Genomic DNA, 21,859 nt, shown 5'->3' with positions numbered 1-21,859 from the left:
GGTTAAACTCAATTTGATTAAATAATGTGCCTTTTTTTAAACACTGAGTAGGAAAAAGAAGTGCTTTATAGCTTTATCAAACAACCTTTCTTAAAAAAATGTACAAGATATCAGCACATCGTTTTGTAAAATATATCAAATTTCTTCAACCACAGCACGGCAGATATGTTGTAAATGGAGATCGTTGCATAGGCCTGTCAACATAAGGAATTTTTGTTGTGCGATATGTTGTTGCAGAAATTGTTGCAATAAGCAATTTTCAAAAATTCATTTTGAGATCTGCCACTGATTATATGATATATATATATATATATATATATATATATATATATATATATATATATATATATATATATATATATATATATATGTGTGTGTGTGTGTGTGTGTGTGTGTGTGTGTGTATATAGTTGAAGTCAGAATTATTAGCCCCCTTTTGATTTTTATTTTCTTTTTTAAATATTTCCCAAATGATGTTTAACAGAGCAATGACATTTTTACAGTATGTCTGATAACATTTTTTCTTCTGGAAAAAGTCTTTTGTTTTATTTAGGCTAGAATAAAAGTAGTTTTTTAAAAACCAATTTTGGGACAAAATTATTAGCCCCTTTAAGCACTTTTTTTCCGATAGTCTACAGAACAAACCATCATCATACAATAACTTGCCTAATTACCCTAACCTGCCTAGTTCACCTTATTAACCTTGTCTTGAAAAATATCAAGTAAAATATTATTTTCTGTCATCATGACAAAGATAAAATAAATCTGTTATCAGAAGTAAGATTTTAAAACTATTATGCTTAGAAATGTGTTGAAACAATCTTCCCTCCGTTAAACAGAAATTCGGGGAAAAAAATAAACAGGGGCGCTACTCATACAGGGGGGCTAATAATTCTGACTTCAACTGTATATATATATAGACAGGGTGGCCAATTTATATGGATACACCTTAATAAAATGGGAATGGTTGGTGATGTTAAGGTCCTGCTTGTGGCACATTAGTATATGTGAGGGGGCTTGTAAATAACACGAAAGAATAAAGTTATGTTTAAAACCAAGCACACCATTGTTTTTCTTGTGAAATTCCCAATAAGTTTATTAAGGTGTATCTATATAAATGGCCCACCCTGTCTATATATACTTATTTTATAACCTAATCATGCAAATTGCCATAAACACTTTAAAATACTTCTCATACTTAAGGTTTTTTAGATTGTACAGTTTGATGTTAGGTAAATGTCTTCTTTATATACTATTAAATGTCATATTAGGTAAATGTTCAATTATAAACTTTGACACCTATGAGGTAGAATGTAAATGTCATTACAAAACGGCTTTAACGTTTTTTTGTGAATTTGTAAATATATATTGCAATGGCAAAAATTATTGAGGCCATCTCCAAGTATTGCACGATAAGTGGATTTGTTGAATATTGTGACAGGCCTATTGTTGTGTCTTAGTTTTGTTAAGGACAAAAGGATACTTGGCATGTCGAGACACACAAACATTTTGCAGGAATTGGAATGTTCCTCTTCTGCTGGTGTCAACCCAGTTTTACAGTCATTCATTGCATCAGCTTCATCTAGTGAGATCGTGAAATGAGATGTTCATCCTAAGAAGACCGATTTCTCCAGGCCGTCTTCTACTTTGGTGTACTCCAGGTTGGACTTGAAGTATCGGCTTTCATAGCGTGGGTCGTTTCTTACGTATTTCAGATACTCTGGAGTTCCAGGACAAATGACGTTATCAGCCAAAAGGACAGAGCCTTTTCTGAGTAAACCACACTCCTGCAATATTTGAAAAAGTGTCTTGCATTAGAAACATTACTTGAGTTAAGGTAAACAATATTTGTGTTTTAGGTTTTACCTCAAGGAGTTTGGTGTCTGGAACGTAACGATCTTTCCAGTGATCCAAAAACACAAAATCGAAAGATTTGATTCCATGTTGTTGCTTCATTTTGGGGATCAGATCACCTGAGGGTCCCTCAACTAGAATAACCTTAAACAAGAACAACAACAACAAAAAATACTTTAAAAATACATCTTTAGTCCTGTGAAAATTTGATTTGTGATATGCCTACAAAATAACCAACAGGGCTGTAGACTAACTTTTTGCACTGGTGCGCATAACAAAAGGTAGGTGCCCCTAAACTTTCAACTGTGTCGCATTTAATCCTGCAGTTTTACAAATTCACTTTTTTTTTTCTTTTATCGCTATTCATACAGGCAATATTGACTAGTAGATAATTAACTAACAATCCAGTCAAAAAAGTTCTTTATTTAAAGCACAATCCTACAAGAAAGGTAACTTACTACTGTCTTCACTATCTCTGATTGGTTACACCCTGACATGGGCCTTTTTGCCCTTGAATGGCTGGTCACACCGGTGTGACCTCAGATTTGTTTTTAGTTAATTGGTCGCGCTCTAGAACCAAATTGTTCTTTTTCATGCGTTCAATTCATACACTGAAATATGTTTTTTAATTATAGCTTACCAGTAAATTTAACAATTAATTGCAAAGAAATTGTCCAAATAAAGTTTTTCCTATATAAAATGTTTGTCTTGTTTCTACTCCAAACATCAATGCTTCATGAAGTATTTTATAGACAAGTAAAAAATATTTTCTTTACAGAAATGTTGAAATTTTTCCTTAAAACAAGCAAAACGTAAAGTAATGATATATATCAGTGGTCTCAAACTGTTTTCATCAAGTACCACCTCAGAAAAAAATTGTCCTTCCAAGTACCTCCATAATGACGAGGCAGATTAATTCCTATTATTAAGAATATTTATTATTGTCAGCCACTTTAAACATTATAAATAGTTTGAACATTAACACTGTACTGTGCTTACAGGTAAAAAAAACAAAAACTAAATAAAAAGTCAACGTTTAAAATGTGCTTTTAAAAGTTAATTAAAATAGCCGGCTGCTGTTCTTAAAGTAAAAAGAAAACTGCTGTACTTAAATGTAAAGTATTAACAAATAGTAGCCTATTCATTAAAACCTGGAAATGTTGCTTAGACCTCATAAATATAGGCTATATGTCATCATATTCATATAGAAATATAAATTATGAAATATGTTGCATGTACACATGACCTATTTGTAAATCTGGACATTATCTTCTATTAAAAAATAAATGATTCGTAATTACATGTTTAAATTAGAAATGAGATCTGCTTATTGCGCGTCCTTTACAGTATGTGTGTCAGAAAAGTGGGGGATTATATGCATAAATACACAGCTTGACCAATTCATACGTGATTTATCCATTCATACGTGTAGAATTTCACTGATTTGAGATCTCATCTTAAGCGAATAGTGAAGTTTGTGTTAAGCGCACACAGGGACTAACTTTATTTATGTTATATTCTAGCTTCAAGCAAGGCAAAGTTGCTTGAGTCTGTGTTCTGTGTCCCGCGACATTTGAATCTCATCAAGAAAAATTAGCCTAAAAAAATAATTAGGTAACAAATTAATCGACAGCCACGCTGCTTTACAAAACAAATTACTTGATATATCGAAAACGCATTATTTTACACAACTACGAACACATTTAACACATTTATGAACACAATTTTATCAGTGATGCAGCATGGGGAGATTCCTGAGTTTGCAGTAACTGAAATGCCAACACAACAGCACTGGTGTGCAGAAGCACTTCTCTAGCGTGTATCTGCTCCGCAAGCGCAGCACGCCTCTGGCCCTGCTCCAAAGCGGGGTGATTTTTAGCTTCTAAGCACACCGATGTTATTGTACACTTCAGAGATCAGCCAGTGCTGATCACATCAGTGCAATCGCTCGCGTCAGTGGCTTAAAAGTGTATGTTTTTATTTTTTATTTTATTATTTAGTATTTCTTCGCGTACCATTAGTGGTACACATACCACATTTTGAGAACCACTGATATGTAATATATGATACAATATATAATGATAAATATAATTTTCTATTATAGACAATTACAATATGGTATTAATAAACAAATATACATTTTATTGATCAATAAAATGAATTTTGCTGTATTTATTTAAAGAGCAGAAACTCTAAAATGGAGGTTAAAGCAATTATTAAGTTTCCTATTTTTAAAAAATAACTATGTGTTGGTGATCATGTGCGTTCAATACTTAAATTTATTTATTTTTTTCCTCTCCGCTGTCGCCACTAGCTTACATGATTTGGGATCAGTAGAGCTACCCATCGATGAATTTGCTCTTCAGTGTTTGGACTCTCAGTAATGATTTTAAACCACACTGAACTGAGCTAAACTGAACTGAACTGAAACACTAAAAACTGAACTACACTGTTCCAATTACTATGACCATTTATGTGAAGCTGCTTTGACACAATCTACATTGTAAAAGCGATATACAAATTGAATTTATCAGACATGACTTAAACACACCATTCATACAAGAACAAAAATATATTGATATAAATATCAATGAATCTACAACATCTGTGTAATAAAGGGTTAAATCTTATTATAACCAAAATGTATCCTGAAAAAACAGAAAACATTAATAAAAAGGCACATCATGTAATGGATTACAGTCAAGCAAAAATAATTCAGACAACAGTTGGTCTGATAATATTTCACAACTATCGGTACATTGTTAAGCGCCAATAACAGCCTGTGGTTTCTGCTGTCGACCAGATTCACTTCAGTATTTATTTTCCCAGACTCACTTCAGCAACTTTCCATTTGCCTTTTTATCCACTGGATGAAGAAATTTCATTCATTTTCCTCCGGCTTAGACCTTTATTTATCCGAGGTCACCACAGCGGAATGAACCGCCAACCATTTCAGCATATGTTTTACGCAGTGGATGCCCTTCCAGCTGCAACCCATTACTGGCAAACACCCAAACACTCTCTTATTCCCACACGCACTAATACAACACTGCCATTTTTGTTTACTCAACTTACCTATAGAGCATGTCTTTGTACAGTGTGGGAAACCCACACCAACATGGGGAGAACATGCAAACTCCACTGAGCCAAAACCTTTCATCAAAGTTCTCCTAAAACTAGCAACACCCGTTCTTGATCATTTTTCAGTATGCACATGCAAGCTCAGACACATGCACTCAATAGAGTTGGTGACGTCACTGTGAGGGGTAGTGTTAGGGGCAGGGTTAGGTGTAAGCATTAAAAGCATTGCATGCTGTCTCAGCTTGCATGATGTGCACCCGGTCTGCAGCTAGACCCCTCTCCAATGTCTAATTTTTGTTTGATTCAAAAGTTCACTACTAATACTTTCCTCACCTTGTCCTGAAGGCCAGCGTAGGCGATTATCTGCCGTGCAATAGCAGCGTAGTCTGGGTTAAATTCGAGTGTGATGAGTTTTGTTCCAGGGGAGAGCAGGCGAGCGATGCGAACAGTAGAGTATCCGCAGTATGTACCGAGCTCCAGAGCCGTGCTGGGATTCACCTCTGTCACGACTGAATCCAGTATGAGGCCTTCAGACACACACAGTGACACGCAATGAGGTGGATAATGACAGGAGAAATATCATTAATGCCCCATTAGCGGCTCTGTGCTATTGTTTATGCATCAGTTCTGTTGTCACACATGAAATTGAGCTGCTAATGGGCACAACAACATAGGTTTTGCTGCAGTTTTACAGTAAAAATGGCCAGTAAAAATACCACATAATTTTTTATAGTTCACTACTTCAATGGGGTAATTTTATAACTTTTACAGTAACTTACTGCATACTAGGAATTTGCAGTATTCTACTGTAATCATAGTAATCAAGTATCGCTACTGTAGTTGAAGACAAAAATGAGACAGTAAATGAAAAAATATGTTTATCTTGTACCACAAAATGTATTTAAAATAGATTGATCAATGAAAATTACTTTTGTAAACTAATAGGGTATATGCCGAGCTAGTGCTGTTCCCACGCTGATACACTTCCGGTGACCTGTTATTGTGAACTTTTTTTCCATTTTATACGGTTCCTTATACAGCATTGATGTTGTAATGTCATTAAAATACATTCAGTTAAATAAACATTAACATTTATTTAGTTGCTCAAGCGTAAAACGAGACAAAAAGCTGTTTACTCGCACGCACCCGTCAGAATCGGCAGGCTAACACAGAAGCTCCATTGATTATACTGGGGTAAAATAAATGCTCATAATATAAAGATATGGCGGGGGAAATGTAATTTAATGCAGTGCTTCTTATACAATCTGATACCCACTTTAAATCGGATATCACTCAGCTAGTGGAGATCGCTGATTTTTAAAGAAAACGGACCTTAAACGCACCGGATTTTGCATTGGCATTCAATTAGCTGGAAGCGCTTAACCCAGCGCTTTCAAATTAAAAGTCCTATTAGCATGCTTCGGCATATACCCCATTAAAATCGATATAATAACAGTGAATAATAAAAAATGCTTTTGTACATGATCTCATCCACTTGTTTGGAGTTTGGATTTTTTTAAATTCAACAGTAAATACTATAAATAAATATTTTGTACACTGATGCCAGTGTAAAATGTTAATAAATTACAGTAAAAGTACTGTAAAAATCGTCATACTGAAAAATTAAAATGTGGTAAAGGGAATTTTACCATAAAAAGAACTTACAATAAGGCTTTTTTACTGTAAAATGGTATTGCAATAGGGTCCTGCTATAGTGTAAAGCACATTTCCATGCAAGTTACTGTAAAGAGGCAGTTAATGGTAACTGCTGCCAATAAGTTACAGCAATAATACAATAAATGTCTAACAGTGTATGTGTATTGTTGGTGTAATATTGTCACTGAATTAGATAAAATCCTCTAAAAATACACTACATTACCTGACAAAAGTCTTGCCGCCTATTCAAGTTTTGGGAACAACAAGTAATAACTTGACTTCTAGTTGATCATTTGGTATCAGAAGTGGCTTATATGAAGGGCAAAGGCCTTTAGATTAAGCTTATTTTACCAGAAAACAATATGAGCATGCCTTGATTTTTAATTATTTAATTAGGACAGTAAGGTCTGACTTTGCTTAGACTAAAGTTAATAGCAGAAATAAAGTTCATAATATTCAACTAGTAATTTAAAGGTTGAACTACACTTTGATTTTTGTAAACTGTTTTTAACTGTGATTTAAAGTTTATTTTATTGTAGGGCAGGTATGCAGTATGTTACTGCATTTTTTCACTGTTTATATATAATAACTTTAACTAATTGGTTAGTTATTAGTAACTAAAAAAGTTATGTTAACTAATAACCCTAACCTTTCCAAGTTTGATTGCAATGCAATAATATGCACCTAGTGTAAAGCTGCCGTGTAACAATAATTATTGTGAAAAGCGCTTAACAAATAAATTTTAATTAAATTGAATAAGTGTAAATACATTATTGTGTCGTAGAGGATGTTGTTAACAGTCAATTAGGGTAATTAGGCAAGTCATTGGACAACAGTGGTTTGTTCTGTAACCAATCAGTAAAAATAAATCCTAGGAGGCCAGTAATGTTAACCTTAAAAATTAATGTTAAAGAATGAGACTCCTTTTTTTCCCAGTCAAATTAAAAGAAATAAGACGTTCCCCTGAAGGAGAAAGAAAAGGAAAAACCATGAAAATATTGGAAGAATTAAAAAGAATAGAGATGTCACTGGAGGGCTAATAATTGTATGTGCAACTAGTGTGCATCCATGCAGAGAGTGTATTGAGCCAGTAGACAGGAGACTGCCATCACTTCTCATTCAGAACAGCCGACCATGAGCAGCCTTAAGGCCATTTACTCAAAGAAGAGAGAGAGAATAATGAAAATCAGGCAAATGAAAAGGAGAGCTGCTATACCTTTCTCGTCGCCCACATTCATGGCCCATTCGCTGTGTCTGCAATAGTGGTCAATGGCGGCGATGACGCTCTCTGGGTTTCCTTTAGTGGCGTTTTTTTGGACGGCTTTCAAGATGCGCTACGTTCACACAAGTAACACACAAGCAACAAATTTCAGCACAGCGACGACAGAACTACATGTTCAAAACAAAGGCGGAAGGACTTTTTAACACTGTTAGGGATTTTTGTAAATTACACAGTAATTAACTGTAATATGAACTGTATTTTACTGTAGGACAGTTAAGTAGTATGTTACTGTATTTTAAAGTTGCATTGTGAAAATGACTGATGATTTCACAGTAAAGATAGTAGCAGTGCGATGTGGCTGTATATTGGCACTGGTGGGAGGAGTGCTTAGTGTCCCACCAGTGATGATATACAGCCACATCGCACTGCTACTCATGTGATATTGCATTTATACAACAGTTCGACGACATAATTGTGTGTATAAAAAGAAAATCAAACACGGAGAGTCTAAAAACCTTTTTAGAAGAGGAACTACTTTCTTCAGCCACTCATTCACATCTGCAGCTGACATCAGAACAGTAGAAACTGTTGCTCAAAACACGTCACTTTAAAGCTAGTGTTTGAATGATTCTCTAGCGTAATGTCTAAAGTGATGACAAAGCGGGTGATTTTGTTTACATTTTAGGATTATAAGGCTGAACTACATGAAATGCCATCAGTCTATGGAGATATCTCCCAGTATTTCTCTGTTGTAATCGGGAGATCACCATATTACTATGGTATAAATATAGCACTACAACATACAAAGAGAGAAATTGACTTAGAAAGTCATTTACCAGATTAATAATGATTTGATCAGCTGTAATTTAAAATCACGCTGTTTTTCTCTTAGGGATTATTATAGGATATCTGTCACCATCTTGTGGATGAAAATCGTCAACCATCTTTGTTCAAAGACAGGCTAATGGCCGCTGACGTGCTGTCTCAGAAATTGTAAATATTTTAAAATAGACACTATCCTTATAAATAAACTGCATAGATACAATATAAACAACTACATTTTCGAGATAAAAAGCCTCAAAAGTACATTATGTTGTCCAACAGCAGCAATATTTGTCAAACTGTAGAGCAGGGGTCACCAATCTCATTCCTGTAGGTCTGTTGCCCTGCAGGGTTTAGCTCCAACTTGCCTCAACACACCTGCCTGGGTGTTTCAAGTATACCTAGTAAGACCTTGATTAGCTTGTTCAGGTGTGTTTGATTAGGGTTGGAGCTAAAATCTGCAGGACACTGGCCCTCCAGGAACAAGTTTGGTGATCCCTGCTGTAAAGTGTCCTCTGCTTGTTGCTGTAAGTGGGCGGAGTAATACACAAGGGAGAAGGGTTAAGAGGCTGGGCGAGTGCTGTTACTGGCAGAATATTGCACGGCTATCAGCCAATCAGATTCATGAACCAGACAGAACTGCTGTATGAATACATATACACAGGGCCGGAGCAAGCTGAACTGCCGCTCTAGGCAGAGGACGATCACGCCGCCCTCAACCCCAATGTGAAAACGAAAGTGACCGGTTATGAAAATGAAGTGAGGTGTCGCTGACCTCTTTTCCGGCGCTCTATGCGCGGATACAACTGAGGACGCGCGGGTGCTGAGGGAGGGAGGGAGGTGTCGCGGACTGGCGGACACCGCCCTCTCTATTCTGTCGCCCTATGCGTGGATATAACTGAGGAGGCGCGGGTGCTGAGGGAGGGAGATGTCCCGGACACTGCGCTCTTTATTCTGCTGCCCTATGCGCGGATATAACTGAGGACGCGCAAGTGCTGAGGGAGGGAGGGAGAGAGGTGTCGCGGACACTGCGCTCTTTATTCTGCCGCCCTATGCGTGGATTCAAATGAGGACATGCGGGTGCTGATGGAAGTGATGCTGACGCCGCCCTCTCTATTCTATCGTCTATGCGCGAATATATCTGATGACGCGGGGGAGGTGTCGCGGACAAAATTGAGAACGCAGGTGGTAAGGGAGGTGTCGTAGACGCCGCCCTCTCTATACTGCCGCCCTAGGCGGCCGCCTAGGTCGCCTCTATGGACGCGCCGGCCCTGCATATACAGCAAGATAAGTGGTGCTGTAAATGTAAATGCAGTATCTTTTCTGTAACTGACTTAAAGTAAGTTACTAGCGAACTGCTGCCAGTAAGTAATTGTAGATTCTTCAGTGAGCTTAATATATATATTGTGTGGAGAGTGGAGAGTCCTCTGTCTAGCTGCTCTGTCTCTGGAGGATATTGAAGATATCTACCTATTCGGAACTTTGATAACAGGGTTTCTGCTGATGGGCTTATGCGGGGCCCTGGGATATCGGAAACTGATAAAAGCGGTCAGCGCAGCTCAAAACTCCACTAGGCTGGCCAGCTTGATTGAAACACTGATGGGTAGGGTCGCGAATCAGACTATGGTCCTTGACCGAAAACTGGAAACCATGGAGGTGAAGCTAGCGGCTCTGCAACAAATTTTGGCCAGATCGGGAGACGAGTGATGGACATTAAATATCTGTGAAATTGGCAGATATTGACCTAAAGTGGAAGTATCTTACTGTCTTTTTTTTCGGCTCTCCTCTTACTCCTGCCAGACGGCCTCGGCTGGAAGTAAACAACTCCCTGGGATAAGCAAGATAAGCGGACGCTCTGAAATTCCTGCCCCTGTCAAGGACACCTGCGTGACTCTGGACTATGCAGGCTCACACACACACAAACATATCTACAGATAAACATTCACCACTGATCCCCATCCAAACGCCTTCGTGTGCTTTTACCCACGTGGGGCGTGGGCGGGGCTGTGACTTGCGCCGGAAATGGCTGCTGGACCAGTTGGCTGCCCGCACTCAACGGACTGTTTTCCATTACCCCTGTTCCCATCCCCTCTGTCTATGTTGTGTCTTGTCGGTGTGCTTATGCTAAGATAGGGCTGTTTTTCTCCCTTTTCTCACTTTGTCCTAATCAAGGGCAAGCTGAGGGGGTGTTTTTTAGCCTAACTGTCCAAATGTATCTTTCTTCGTTTCTAAATGCTACCTCCTAAGATCTGTCTCCCTTGAAAAGTTGTTTGTGATGTTTTGTGTATGGTCTGGGGGGTCCAATTTCGCTATACGAAAGTGTAGTGACAAATAAAGGCTTGATTGATTGATTGATTGATTGATTGATTGATTGATTGATATATATATATATATATATATATATATATATATATATATATATATATATATATATATATATATAAAGCCTACTATTAAATTTATAAGTAGTAATTTAATAGTAAAACACTTAAAAATGTTTATTTAATATGGGTTGTATACTAGTATTCCACTGTATTACAGAGACAGTCGCAGCCATTTGAGTTCTGAGTAAGCCAGGCTCAAACTACCTGTTTACTGTAGTAAAAAACACTTTGTAATGGTGCCTTTTTTGTTTTCATGTATTAAATAAATAAACTGCCACTTTTCTAATTAAATGACATATAATTATATTTTTAAACTTACAGGCTCATTCACATACTTTATGATCTGAATGATAATAATAAATAAAAAGTAGGCTAGTTTTAATACTATACAACACTTGATGTTTCAATCTCTGTCGGTGACCGTGACAGTTAAACGAGTGCTTCTGTCACTGTGTTTAATCCTTTCTGTGCAAGACTGTATGGTAGTTAATGCCACACGAACTGTTAAGTGTTTAATATTGGTAGTTCATTTTAAAATAAAAATAGCCAAATGTTCATTAAGAATTACATTTTTCGCTGGAGGAAACAGTTGTGCTAAAGAGGTGTACGCAGAGACTGCTCCTCCACACATGTGATACAATCCCATGCACAACAATATAAGGTTTTATGTACATAGCCTACTTTCACAGATTTTTTTCAATTAAAAAAATATGGACTGTGATAAAATACGTTTATGCCGCAAAAATGATTTCTCCTGTGTTTCTCATCCAAATTTCGCCAAACTTTTTCATTAGTTGGCAAGACGTCTGCCGACACTGCGGTGAAAACCTTGGAAGCATGCCATGACAACTTAAAACTCCGTGTTACATTCTACCCCGCGTTAAATTGGGCCTCGCGCGCCCCTAATGCAATTCCATAGATCTATGATGCAAATCAAAAGCATAAATAAACATGGACAAACAAAAACAGGAATCAAAAAATACGGAAAACTTCTCATTTACGGATATTTTACAGTGTAGTAAAGTGTGCGAGTCACCTGTGGTCGTGATAGTCCTGTGAAGAAGTTCAGGAGCCGCTGATGGACCACATCGTGCCAGAGAAGCGCCAGCAAACCACTGCTCTGACGGAGGAGTACCAGGACAGATGCCAACACCACCACCACTGCCAACACAACCCACAGCATCCTGATGGACACAAAAGATGAACCAGTGACAACAGCTCTGACAGCACCGCGATTCACGCAGCTGTCTCACAGGAAAACTAGAGACGTCCTCAGCGTCAATCAGCGGAAAACAGGTTAAAATCTAAAAAATAAATCGTGTTTATCAAAAAATTAACAGAGAAATTATTCTTATAAAAGATAAAGGTTGCGACCGGAAGGGCATCCGCCTCATAACCCTGCTGAAAAATCCAGCTTAAACCAGCCTAGGCTGGTTGGCTGGTTTTAGCTGGTCGACCAGCCTGGTTTTAGAGGGGTTTTGACCATTTCCAGGCTGGTTTCCAGCCATTTCCAGCCTCGTCTTAGCTGGTCAGGCTGCAAAATGACCAGCTAAATCCAACTAAAACCAGCTTCACCAGCCTGGTTTAAGCTGGACATAGCTGGTTTTGGCTGAACTCCTAGCCTGGCTTTAGCTGGTCATCTCCTAGCCTGACCAGCTAAGCCCAGGCTGGAAATGGCCAAATCCCATCTAAAACCAGGCTGGTTGACCAGCTAAAACCAGCCAACCAGCCTAGGCTGGTTTAAGCTGGGTTTTTCTGTAGGGAAACCATTTAGGTTTGGTGGTTCATTCTGATGTGGTGACCTCTGCATAAATCATGGGCTAACCCGAAGGATAGCGAGTGAGTGATTTACTGTATATTTGTATAAATATGTTTTCGTGAGTGGGTGAATTGTTACATGTTTATCGATTTTCATGTCTGTCCAACCAGGCCTATCTGTTTGCATGCTTAGAATGGTTAGAGGGAAATACAACACGAAGGGCGGATCAGAGTGCAGTGTGTGGTTTATCAAGCAGTGTTTGATGAACAAAAAGAAAACCCAGAAACCGGAAAATCAGACAAAACACATCCGACATCAACAACTGACAACGTATAACGTATCTAAAATCTATTTATGCATATTTGTTACATTGTTCATGGTGACTCAGTGGTTAGCGCTGTCGCCTCACAGCAAGAAGGTCGCTGGTTCAAGCCCTGGCTGGGTCAGTTGGCATTTCTGTGTGGAATTTGAATGCTCTCCCCGCGTTTGCTTTCTCTGGGTGATCCGGTTTAAAGCAAAGTCTCTTCCCCATAGTCCAAAATCATGCGGTACAGATGAATTGGGCAGGCTAAATTGTCCGTTGTGTATGAGTTTCCCAGAGATGGTTTGCAGCTGGAAGGGCATCCTCTGCGTAAGAGATATGTTGGATAAGTTGGCGGTTCATTCCACTGTGGCGACCCCTGATTGGTAAAGGTATTAACCATTTTAACAATGGCTGTTATATTTATTTCAGTATTCAAACGTTAAATAACGAATGCATCAAGTGAAATAAAAACGAATATGAAACAACACATAGCAAGATATAAAGCATATCAAGCACTGTTATATTTAGCAAAATGCTGCTCTTTTTATCTTTGTATTTTTATAACTTTATTTTTGTTATTTTTAATCATTTATTGACTTCATAATTAAAGCTATAGACAAATTCCTAGTTGACATTTTAGAAATTATTTTTGCGTAGATAGATACCCAGTATGTATTAAAGATCACAGAAAAAAAAAACACACAAAAACATGTTACATGGCCCCATGCATAAATGTCCAACTTATATTATTATTTTATTTATTTATTTTTTGAGTTAAAACAATATTGACATTTAAGAATCCATATTTATTACATTTTTTCATTCATTCCTTTGACTTGTTTATTGGTGCATATATAGGCTATAATTTAAATCATACAACAGTACCTTGGACAGCTACAGTGCCACTAAAGCTTTCAAACAAAAGTCTAAAAAAATTTAAGAAAGATTTGGCTTTCTACTGTGACGGCCAACATCACAACACACCATAACCATCCTTCAGGGGGTATAGCTGGCATTAAATTACAAAACAAGCTGTTGGCCTTTGAATTAAGTTTGGCCTTTGAAAAGTGCTATTATTTCTCTCCCAGATCAGAGCGAGTTTTTGCCAAGTGGTGCTCGCTGCAGAGCCATTTGGGCGAGCTGAGCTCCAGCGAGGGGGAGCTTGAGCTCCACCTTTTTTGCACTTCTTATACGAGTGATGTCACTGGGGGTAGGGTTAGGGTGGGGTTGGTGTACGCATTAAAACAGCTTACAGGAGGCAGAGCGGGAGCTCATGCTCCCCCTCGCTGGAGCTCAGCTCTGCTCAAATGGCTCTGCAGCGAGCACCAGTTTTTGTGCTACCAAAATACAGCGTTACAATAAACTCACATGCAGTCCTTTGAAGTAAAGTTGCCTAGGATGTCAATCAAATTAATCAAGCTCTAGCCACGAATAAAATAATAGGCTATTTTATGATTCTAAGATTTTAGATGACGGGTTAATAATTATATTATAGGTGGGTAATTATATTCAAGTCAATGAAATAATAACTTTAATAAATAAGATATGTTTGTAAGAATGTGGTGGGCCAGCGAAAAGCAGCTGTAGTGTATACGGTTTAATAATCAATTTAAATGATGTCATAAAAAAATTCAAAAATAAAAAGCGTCATTAATTCCCGTCCTCTCATGGTAGATAAGCACAGTGCGTACAGCCAGCCTGATACAGCCGTACAGCTGCAGGCGACAATAAAGATGGCAAAATATGCATGCAAATGTGAGCTTAGAATCGAGAAGCAGCACGACTGACAAAAATCACTGTGTTTGTGTGAGCAAAAGCAGGTGAATACTTTGTGAAAGGATGATTACTCCCGTTTACTTGCGCGAAACAACCGTGTGTAGAAGAAACGCAACTGGTGCGATTGGTATATATATATATATATTGGTGTATATATATATATATATATATATATATATATATATATATATATATATATATCCTTTTGTAAGCAGCAGCAGTCACTGTTTTCATTTTAATTCTCAGGCACCTGATCATCCTTTCATTGTCACACACGGTATGTATCACCTGTTTTCTTTTGCTTACAGTTTTTTTTTTGTTAATATATTTTTATTATCATCCTTTACAATAACATTGCTTTATTGGGAGATTAACTCCCCATTTATGTGTAGTTAATTGCTGATCTGGGACTTTTAGCCAGGACAGATCACTGTGCATATTGTAGATACATGACAATAGATCTTTTTAAATGTCAATTTTTAAAAAATGAAAAGTTTTGTTGAAAAATGCAGCTGTATTTTCCTTGTTTTGACACATTTGAAATGTGAGTCTAAGAAGTAATTATTTCTTTTTGGTGTGGTCGGACATAAATTTGGTAAATCCTTAATTTTGAGCCCTAAAAAAGTCAAGTGAAATAAAAACTAATTGCAATGCGACACAACCCATTTGCTCATGCACAGTGAGCAAGCTCACACACAACACACACAAGCAGTAAATTAAATGAGGAGGCATGTGGACAACACAACATCTAAATCAAAGTAGTGATTTTAGCATGCCAAATCACATTTATTCATATAAAATATATTTTTCAAACAACAAAACTGTGGCTAGTGAAAATGGAAAGTGGCTAGTAATGTTGAAAAACTACTAGCCACAGCGGCTGGTAATTAAAAAAGTAAATGTGAAGCCCTGTATGTGTATATATATATATATATATATATATATATATATATATATATATATATATATATATATATATATATATATATATATATATATATAACCATACATATGTATAACCAACCTATAAATATATTTTAAAGAGAATCTCAACAGGTTTTGTGAGACTTTTCTCAAAACTCACTATCATTTCATCCCTACAGCGACACAACCTTTGGACTAAATGATTGATTATCTCGTGTGTTTTATGACATTTGGTCACACCTGAGCAAATACAGCAGCTCTGGCAGCAATATAATGATGCAAGATTGCATGATGTGCATGTGCAGAAACATTGCAACATTGTTCACAAGTGATCCGCAATATTCAGTTTGCTCACGTATAAATAATGCATGAAGTTTATGGAAAAAAAGGACAAAAGGCCGTTCAGGGCTTTAAAAAAGGTTGACTTTCATTGCTGTTGAAAGCCAAACTCTCCTGTTTCAGTCCAGTGGTGCTAGAAAACAGCCAGAGCTCCTTTTTCAGTGCTGAGCAATATTTGGCCAAACGCCTGGAGAAGGAAATGAATTAGCGCAGCTTCATCGCCACAGCTGATTTACCACTTACATGAACAGAGTATGCCTTGTAATGGCTTGCAGAATGGTGATTCAGAAGCTTCTCTTTTAACTGCCAGCTTTCTTTGGCTGGATGTTTATGTTCAGCTCTTACTCTGATAGTCTTTCAGGCTTTAGTATTGTGTCAGCATCTATCTATAAGTTTATAATCATTTATATGTTTTATCCAGTGTCAAAAAATATCTGTGAATTAGCAGTTTTTATTATTCATATTTTTCCCCCATTTATTTATGATTTTGAATTGCATTGTGGGATCTTGAGCTTTCTTCATGCAACTTTAAACCTTGAAAGAAAAAACTTATCCAGGGTAAGTTGGTGGTTCATTCTGCTGTGGTGACCCCTGATAAATAAAGGGACTAAGCCGAAGGAAAATGAATGAATAAAAGAATGAATGATTGGACATATCATCTCTGCGCTCTACTAAAATAAAAGCCCCTTTCACACACACAGACTTTTACAGAAAGAAGTTACCAGTAATTTCTCAGAAAAGAGATCAAGTATGAACAGGCCCCTTTAAAAAAACTGTGAAGTTGTTCTGGTAATTTTACAGAAATTTACTGCTGTAAAAGGAGATAATGTCATACAGGTTTAGAATATCCTAAGGGAAATAAATACTCACAGAATCTCATATTTATTGTGAGGGTTGAAAAAAAAATCTTTTGAACTTTGACCGAAAACCTTTTCTCTCATTTTTTTTTTCCAAGTAGGGGATCTAGCTGCCAAAATGACGTTAATCCTAATCCATTCCTACTACTGAAGCTCAGAAAAGGACTCAACACAATGAGACGCTCATAATAAACTCCAGGCACGATCCACTGGAGACGCACACACTGACAGTCAGAGTCTGTGCGCTGTCAGAGCAAGCTTTAATTAAAGATGCTATCACCAGCAGAACGTAACCCCCCCTAAAAACATTGAAAAGAAAAAAGATTCATTGGATTTACTTTTTTTTTTTTTTTTAAAGGTAAGTGGTTGCAAGCAATTGATATGGGCTGAATTTACACAAACAAATTAAATGTAGTAACGATCAACTTTATTTGTTTGTTTAAATTCAGCTCGTATAAATCAATTGTAACCACTTACCTTCAAAACATTGAGTAAATCCAGTGAATCATTTTTCAGTGCTGCAGAGACTTTAAAACACAAGTGTGACAGTTTTACAGCTTCTCTTTTTATCCTCCACACGTGTTATCGACGGCGTGGCCTGCCAGAAAACTCAACGCTCGTTTACTAGGCCACATGAATACTTAAGTCACTGCTTAATTATAGATTGCAGTCAGACTTGAGTAAACTAAAGAGACCTTTAAAGAGACAGTTCACCCAAAAATGAAAATTAATTTACTCACTTATTATTAACTCTATTTACTGCCTTCAAGTTTTTATAAACCGTTATTATTATTTTTCTTATGTCAAATACAAAATAAATATTTTGAATAATGTTAGAAACCAGTAACCATTGACTTCCATAGTAGGAAAAGCAAATAGTATGGACGCCAATGGCATTCAGCATTCTTTAGAATAGCTTATTTTGTGTTCAACAGAGGAAAGAAAAGAAGATAAAAATAAGATATTTTGAAGAATGCTAAATACCATAAACTTCCGTAGTAGGAAAAACAAATACTATGGACATCAATGGCATTCAGCATTCTTCGAAATATTTTATTTTATGTTCAACAGAGGAGAGATGAATAAAAAGAAGATATTTTGAAGAATGCTGAATACCATGAACTTTTATAGCAGGAAAAACAAATACCATAAACATCAGTGGCATTCAGCATTCTTCAAAATATCTTCTTTTGTGTTCAATAGAATGAAAAAATAGAAGATAAAAAAGGAGATATTTTGAACAATGCTGTTCAACAGAAGAAAGTAAAGAAGAAGATTAGATACAGATGTTTCCAGAAAGAAATTACCAGTAACTACAAGATACAGACTCTTCCAGAAAGAAGTTACCAGTAATTTTTCAGAAAAAGAGATCAAGTATGTACAGGCCCCTTTAAAAAATACCAGTGAAGTTGTTCTGGTAATTTTACAGAAATGTACTGCTGTAAAAGGGGATAATTTCATACAGGTTTAGAATATCCTAAGGGGAATAAATTTATTATTTATTGTGGGGGATGAAAAAAAAAAGAAACCAGTAACCATTGACTTCCACAGTAGGAAAAACAAATAGTATGGACGCTAATGGCATTCAGCATTCTTCAGATTAGCTTATTTTGTGTTCAACAGAGGAAAGAAAAGAAGATAAAAATAAGATATTTTGAAGAATGCTAAATATCATAAACTTTCAGCGGCATTCAGCATTCTTCAAAATATCTTCTTTTGTGTTTAACAGAAGAATGAAAAAAATAAAAGATGTAAAAGATATTTTGAAGAATGCTGTTCAATAGAAGAAAGTAAAGAAGAACATAGAAGATATTTTGAAAAATGCTGAATGTCATTGACGTCCATCGTATTTGTTTTTCATACTATGGAAGTTAATGGTATTCAGGATTCTTCAAAATATCTTTGTGTTCAACAGAAGAAAGAAAAGGATTAAAAAAGAAGATATTTTAAAGAAGGCTAACCTTCTATAGTAAGAAAAACAACTACTACGGACGCCACTGGCATTTAGCATTCTTTGAAATATCTTCTTTTGTGTTTGAGAGAAGAAAGAAAAGTAGAAGGTGAATAAAAAAGATATTTTGAAAAATGCTAAACACCATTGACTTCCATAGTAGGAAAAACAAATACAGTGGACGTCAGTGGCTTTCAGCATTTTTCAAAATATCTTCTTTTGTGTTCAACAGAGAAACGAAAAAAAGATAAAAATAAGAACACAAAAGAAGATATTTTGAGGAATGCTGAATATCATTGACGTCCGTCATATTTGTTTTTCATAGTATGGAAGTTAATGGCATTCAGCATTCTTCAAAATATCTTCTTTTGTGTTCAATAGAAGAATGAAAAAATAGAATATAAAAAAGGAGATATTTTGGAGAATGCTGTTCAACAGAAGAAAGTAAAGAAGAAGATTAGATACAGATGTTTCCAGAAAGAAATTACTAGTAACTACAAGATACAAGCTTTTCTAGAAAGAAGTTACCAGTAATTTCTCAAAAAAAAAAAAAGAGATCAAGTATGTACAGGCCCCTTTTAAAAAAAAAATCCAGTGAAGCTGTTCTGGTAATTTTACAGAAATGTACTGCTGTAAATGAGGATAATTTCATACAGGTTTAGAATATCCTAAGGGGAATAAATTTAATATTTATTGTGGGGGTTGAAAAAAAAAAAGAAACCAGTAACCATTGACTTCCACAGTTGGAAAAACAAATAGTATGGACGCTAATGTCATTCAGCATTCTTCAGAATAGCTTATTTTGTGTTCAACAGAGGAAAGAAAAGAAGATAAATATAAGATATTTTGAAGAATACTAAATATCATAAACTTTCAGCGGCATTCAGCATTCTTCAAAATATCTTCTTTTGTGTTTAACAGAAGAATGAAAAAATAGAAGATATAAAAGATATTTTGAAGAATGCTGTTCAATAGAAGAAAGTAAAGAAGAACATAGAAGATATTTTAAAAAATGCTGAATGTCATTGACGCCCATCGTATTTGTTTTTCATACTATGGAAGTTAATGGTATTCAGGATTCTTCAAAATATCTTTGTGTTCAACAGAAGAAAGAAAAGGATTAAAAAAGAAGATATTTTAAAGAAGGCTAACCTTCTATAGTAAGAAAAACAACTACTACAGACGCCACTGGCATTTAGCATTCTTTAAAATATCTTCTTTTGTGTTTGAGAGAAGAAAGAAAAGTAGAAGATGAATAAAAAAGATACTTTGAAAAATGCTAAACACCATTGACTTCCATAGTAGGAAAAACAAATACAGTGGACGTCAGTGGCTTTCAGCATTTTTCAAAATATCTTCTTTTGTGTTCAACAGAGGAACGAAAAAAGATAAAAATAAGAACACAAAAAAAGATATTTTGAGGAATGCTGAATATCATTGACGTCCGTCATATTTGTTTTTCATAGTATGGAAGTTAATGGTATTCAGCATTCTTCAAAATATCTTCTTTTGTGTTCAACAGAAGAAAGAAAATGATTAAAGAAGATATTTTTAAGAATGCTGAACTTCCATAGTAGGAAAAACAAATACTTTAGACATCAATGGCGTTGAGCATTCTTTAAAATATCTTCTTTTGTGCTTAACAGAGAAAAGAAGAACATATTCTGAAGAATACTGAATACTATTAACTTTTATAGTAGGAAAAACAAATACAGTGAACGTCAGTGGCATTCAGCATTCTTCAAAATATCTTCTTTTGTGTTCAACAGAAGAATGAAAAATTGTAGATAAAAAAAGAAGATATTTTGAAGAATGCTAAACACCATTAACTTCCATAGTAGGAAAAACAAATACTATAGACATCAATGGCATTCAGCATTCTTCGAAATATCTTTTTTTGTGTTCAACAGAAGAAAGAAACTCAAACAGGTTTGGAACAAGTAAATGATTTTCAGTTTTGGGTAAACTGTCCCTTTAACGCTGAGGCACAGTATTCACACATTTGCATGCCATGTGCGGGATGTGTCAAGTCTGATTTTGCTTATGAATAAATATTGAAGTGTGAAACAATATTGTTCGATGCATGCAGTTACATAAACACAACGTGTGACGGCAAGCAAGCACACACATATTTACAATACAGCACGCGTTGCTTTGAATTTCATAAGCCCAGCATAAGAACAATCTGTTGCAATATTGTGCCAAACAAGATTTACATAATCTTACTTCCTTTTTTTGCGGACGTCTTCACCAAAACACACACAGAGATGAGCTTCCCTTTTCTTTTCACTCCGCTGCCTTTATGCCTTTCTCTCACAAAGGGTTTCCCAATGGCCTTGCTCTCTCTCTCTCTCTCTCTCTCTCTCTCGCTCTCTCTCTCTCTCTCCCCCTCTCTGCCCTCCCTCTTCTGTTGGCTCTTTCTAACCTGTTCTGCTGGTTTGCTTTAATGGGCTTAAAGATATGTATGGTCATTGGTCACGATAAAGACTACTGTGGAAAGAGATATACAGAAGTCTGAATTATTAGCCCACCGTAAATTTCTGTTTTATGCAAAGAAGATTTTTTAACACATTTCTAAACATAATAGTTTTAATAACTCATCTCTAATAGCTGATTTAATTAATTTTTGCCATGATGACAGTACATAATGTTTTACTCGAAACTTTTCAAGATACTGGTATTCAGCCTAAAGGAACATTTAAAGGCTTAACTTGGTTATTTAGGCAAGTCATTGTATAACAGTGGTTTGTTCTGTACAATTGAAAAATATCCTAAGAAAGCTAATAATATTGACCTTAAAATGTCTTTAAGAAAATTAAAAACGGCTTTTATTCTAGCCGAAATAAAACAAAAAAAAATTTATCCAGAAGAAAAAATATTATAGAAATTACTGTGAAAATTTCCTTGCTCTTTTAAACATCGTTAGGGAA

The 21,859-nt window shown here is 36.0% G+C and overlaps 1 protein-coding gene across 3 annotated transcripts; it reads right to left on the bottom strand.

Annotated features, from left to right (window-relative positions):
* Window positions 1–427: 427 nt before the first annotated feature.
* Window positions 428–21,233, bottom strand: comta (catechol-O-methyltransferase a). Of its 3 annotated transcripts, XR_012383751.1 has the most exons (7): window positions 21,156–21,233; window positions 12,056–12,203; window positions 7,808–7,925; window positions 5,269–5,462; window positions 1,867–1,998; window positions 1,254–1,787; window positions 466–948 (listed from the first exon to the last, which is right to left on the bottom strand). XR_012383751.1 is itself a non-coding variant. In XM_005166711.6 (6 exons), the coding sequence occupies exons 2-6, from the start codon at window positions 12,200–12,202 to the stop codon at window positions 1,608–1,610; spliced, it is 771 nt and encodes a 256-aa protein (XP_005166768.1). In that variant the 5' UTR covers window position 12,203; window positions 21,156–21,233; the 3' UTR covers window positions 428–1,607. The 3 variants fall into 3 exon arrangements, 2 of the variants coding, with proteins under 2 accessions (XP_005166768.1, NP_001025328.2); XM_005166711.6 differs by having other exon boundaries at window positions 428–1,787; NM_001030157.2 differs by lacking the exons at window positions 466–948; window positions 21,156–21,233 and having other exon boundaries at window positions 1,608–1,787; window positions 12,056–12,202.
* Window positions 21,234–21,859: the final 626 nt, after the last annotated feature.

This window comes from Danio rerio, chromosome 8 (assembly GCF_049306965.1).
Source record: "Danio rerio strain Tuebingen ecotype United States chromosome 8, GRCz12tu, whole genome shotgun sequence".
Classification (NCBI taxonomy): Eukaryota; Metazoa; Chordata; class Actinopteri; order Cypriniformes; family Danionidae; genus Danio; species Danio rerio.
Note: the sequence above shows the minus strand (reverse complement) of the source record. Positions and strands in the feature narration are given on the sequence as shown.

Bases quoted from the DNA above. Each gene is read 5' to 3' on its own strand.
- comta (XM_005166711.6), bottom strand. From the start codon at position 12,202: ATGCTGTGGGTTGTGTTGGCAGTGGTGGTGGTGTTGGCATCTGTCCTG. The intron at 7,926-12,055 runs GTGACTCGCACA...GTGTGAACGTAG, and splicing joins CAGGACTATCACGACCACAG to CGCATCTTGAAAGCCGTCCA. The intron at 5,463-7,807 runs GTATAGCAGCTC...GTGTGTCTGAAG, and splicing joins GAATGTGGGCGACGAGAAAG to GCCTCATACTGGATTCAGTC.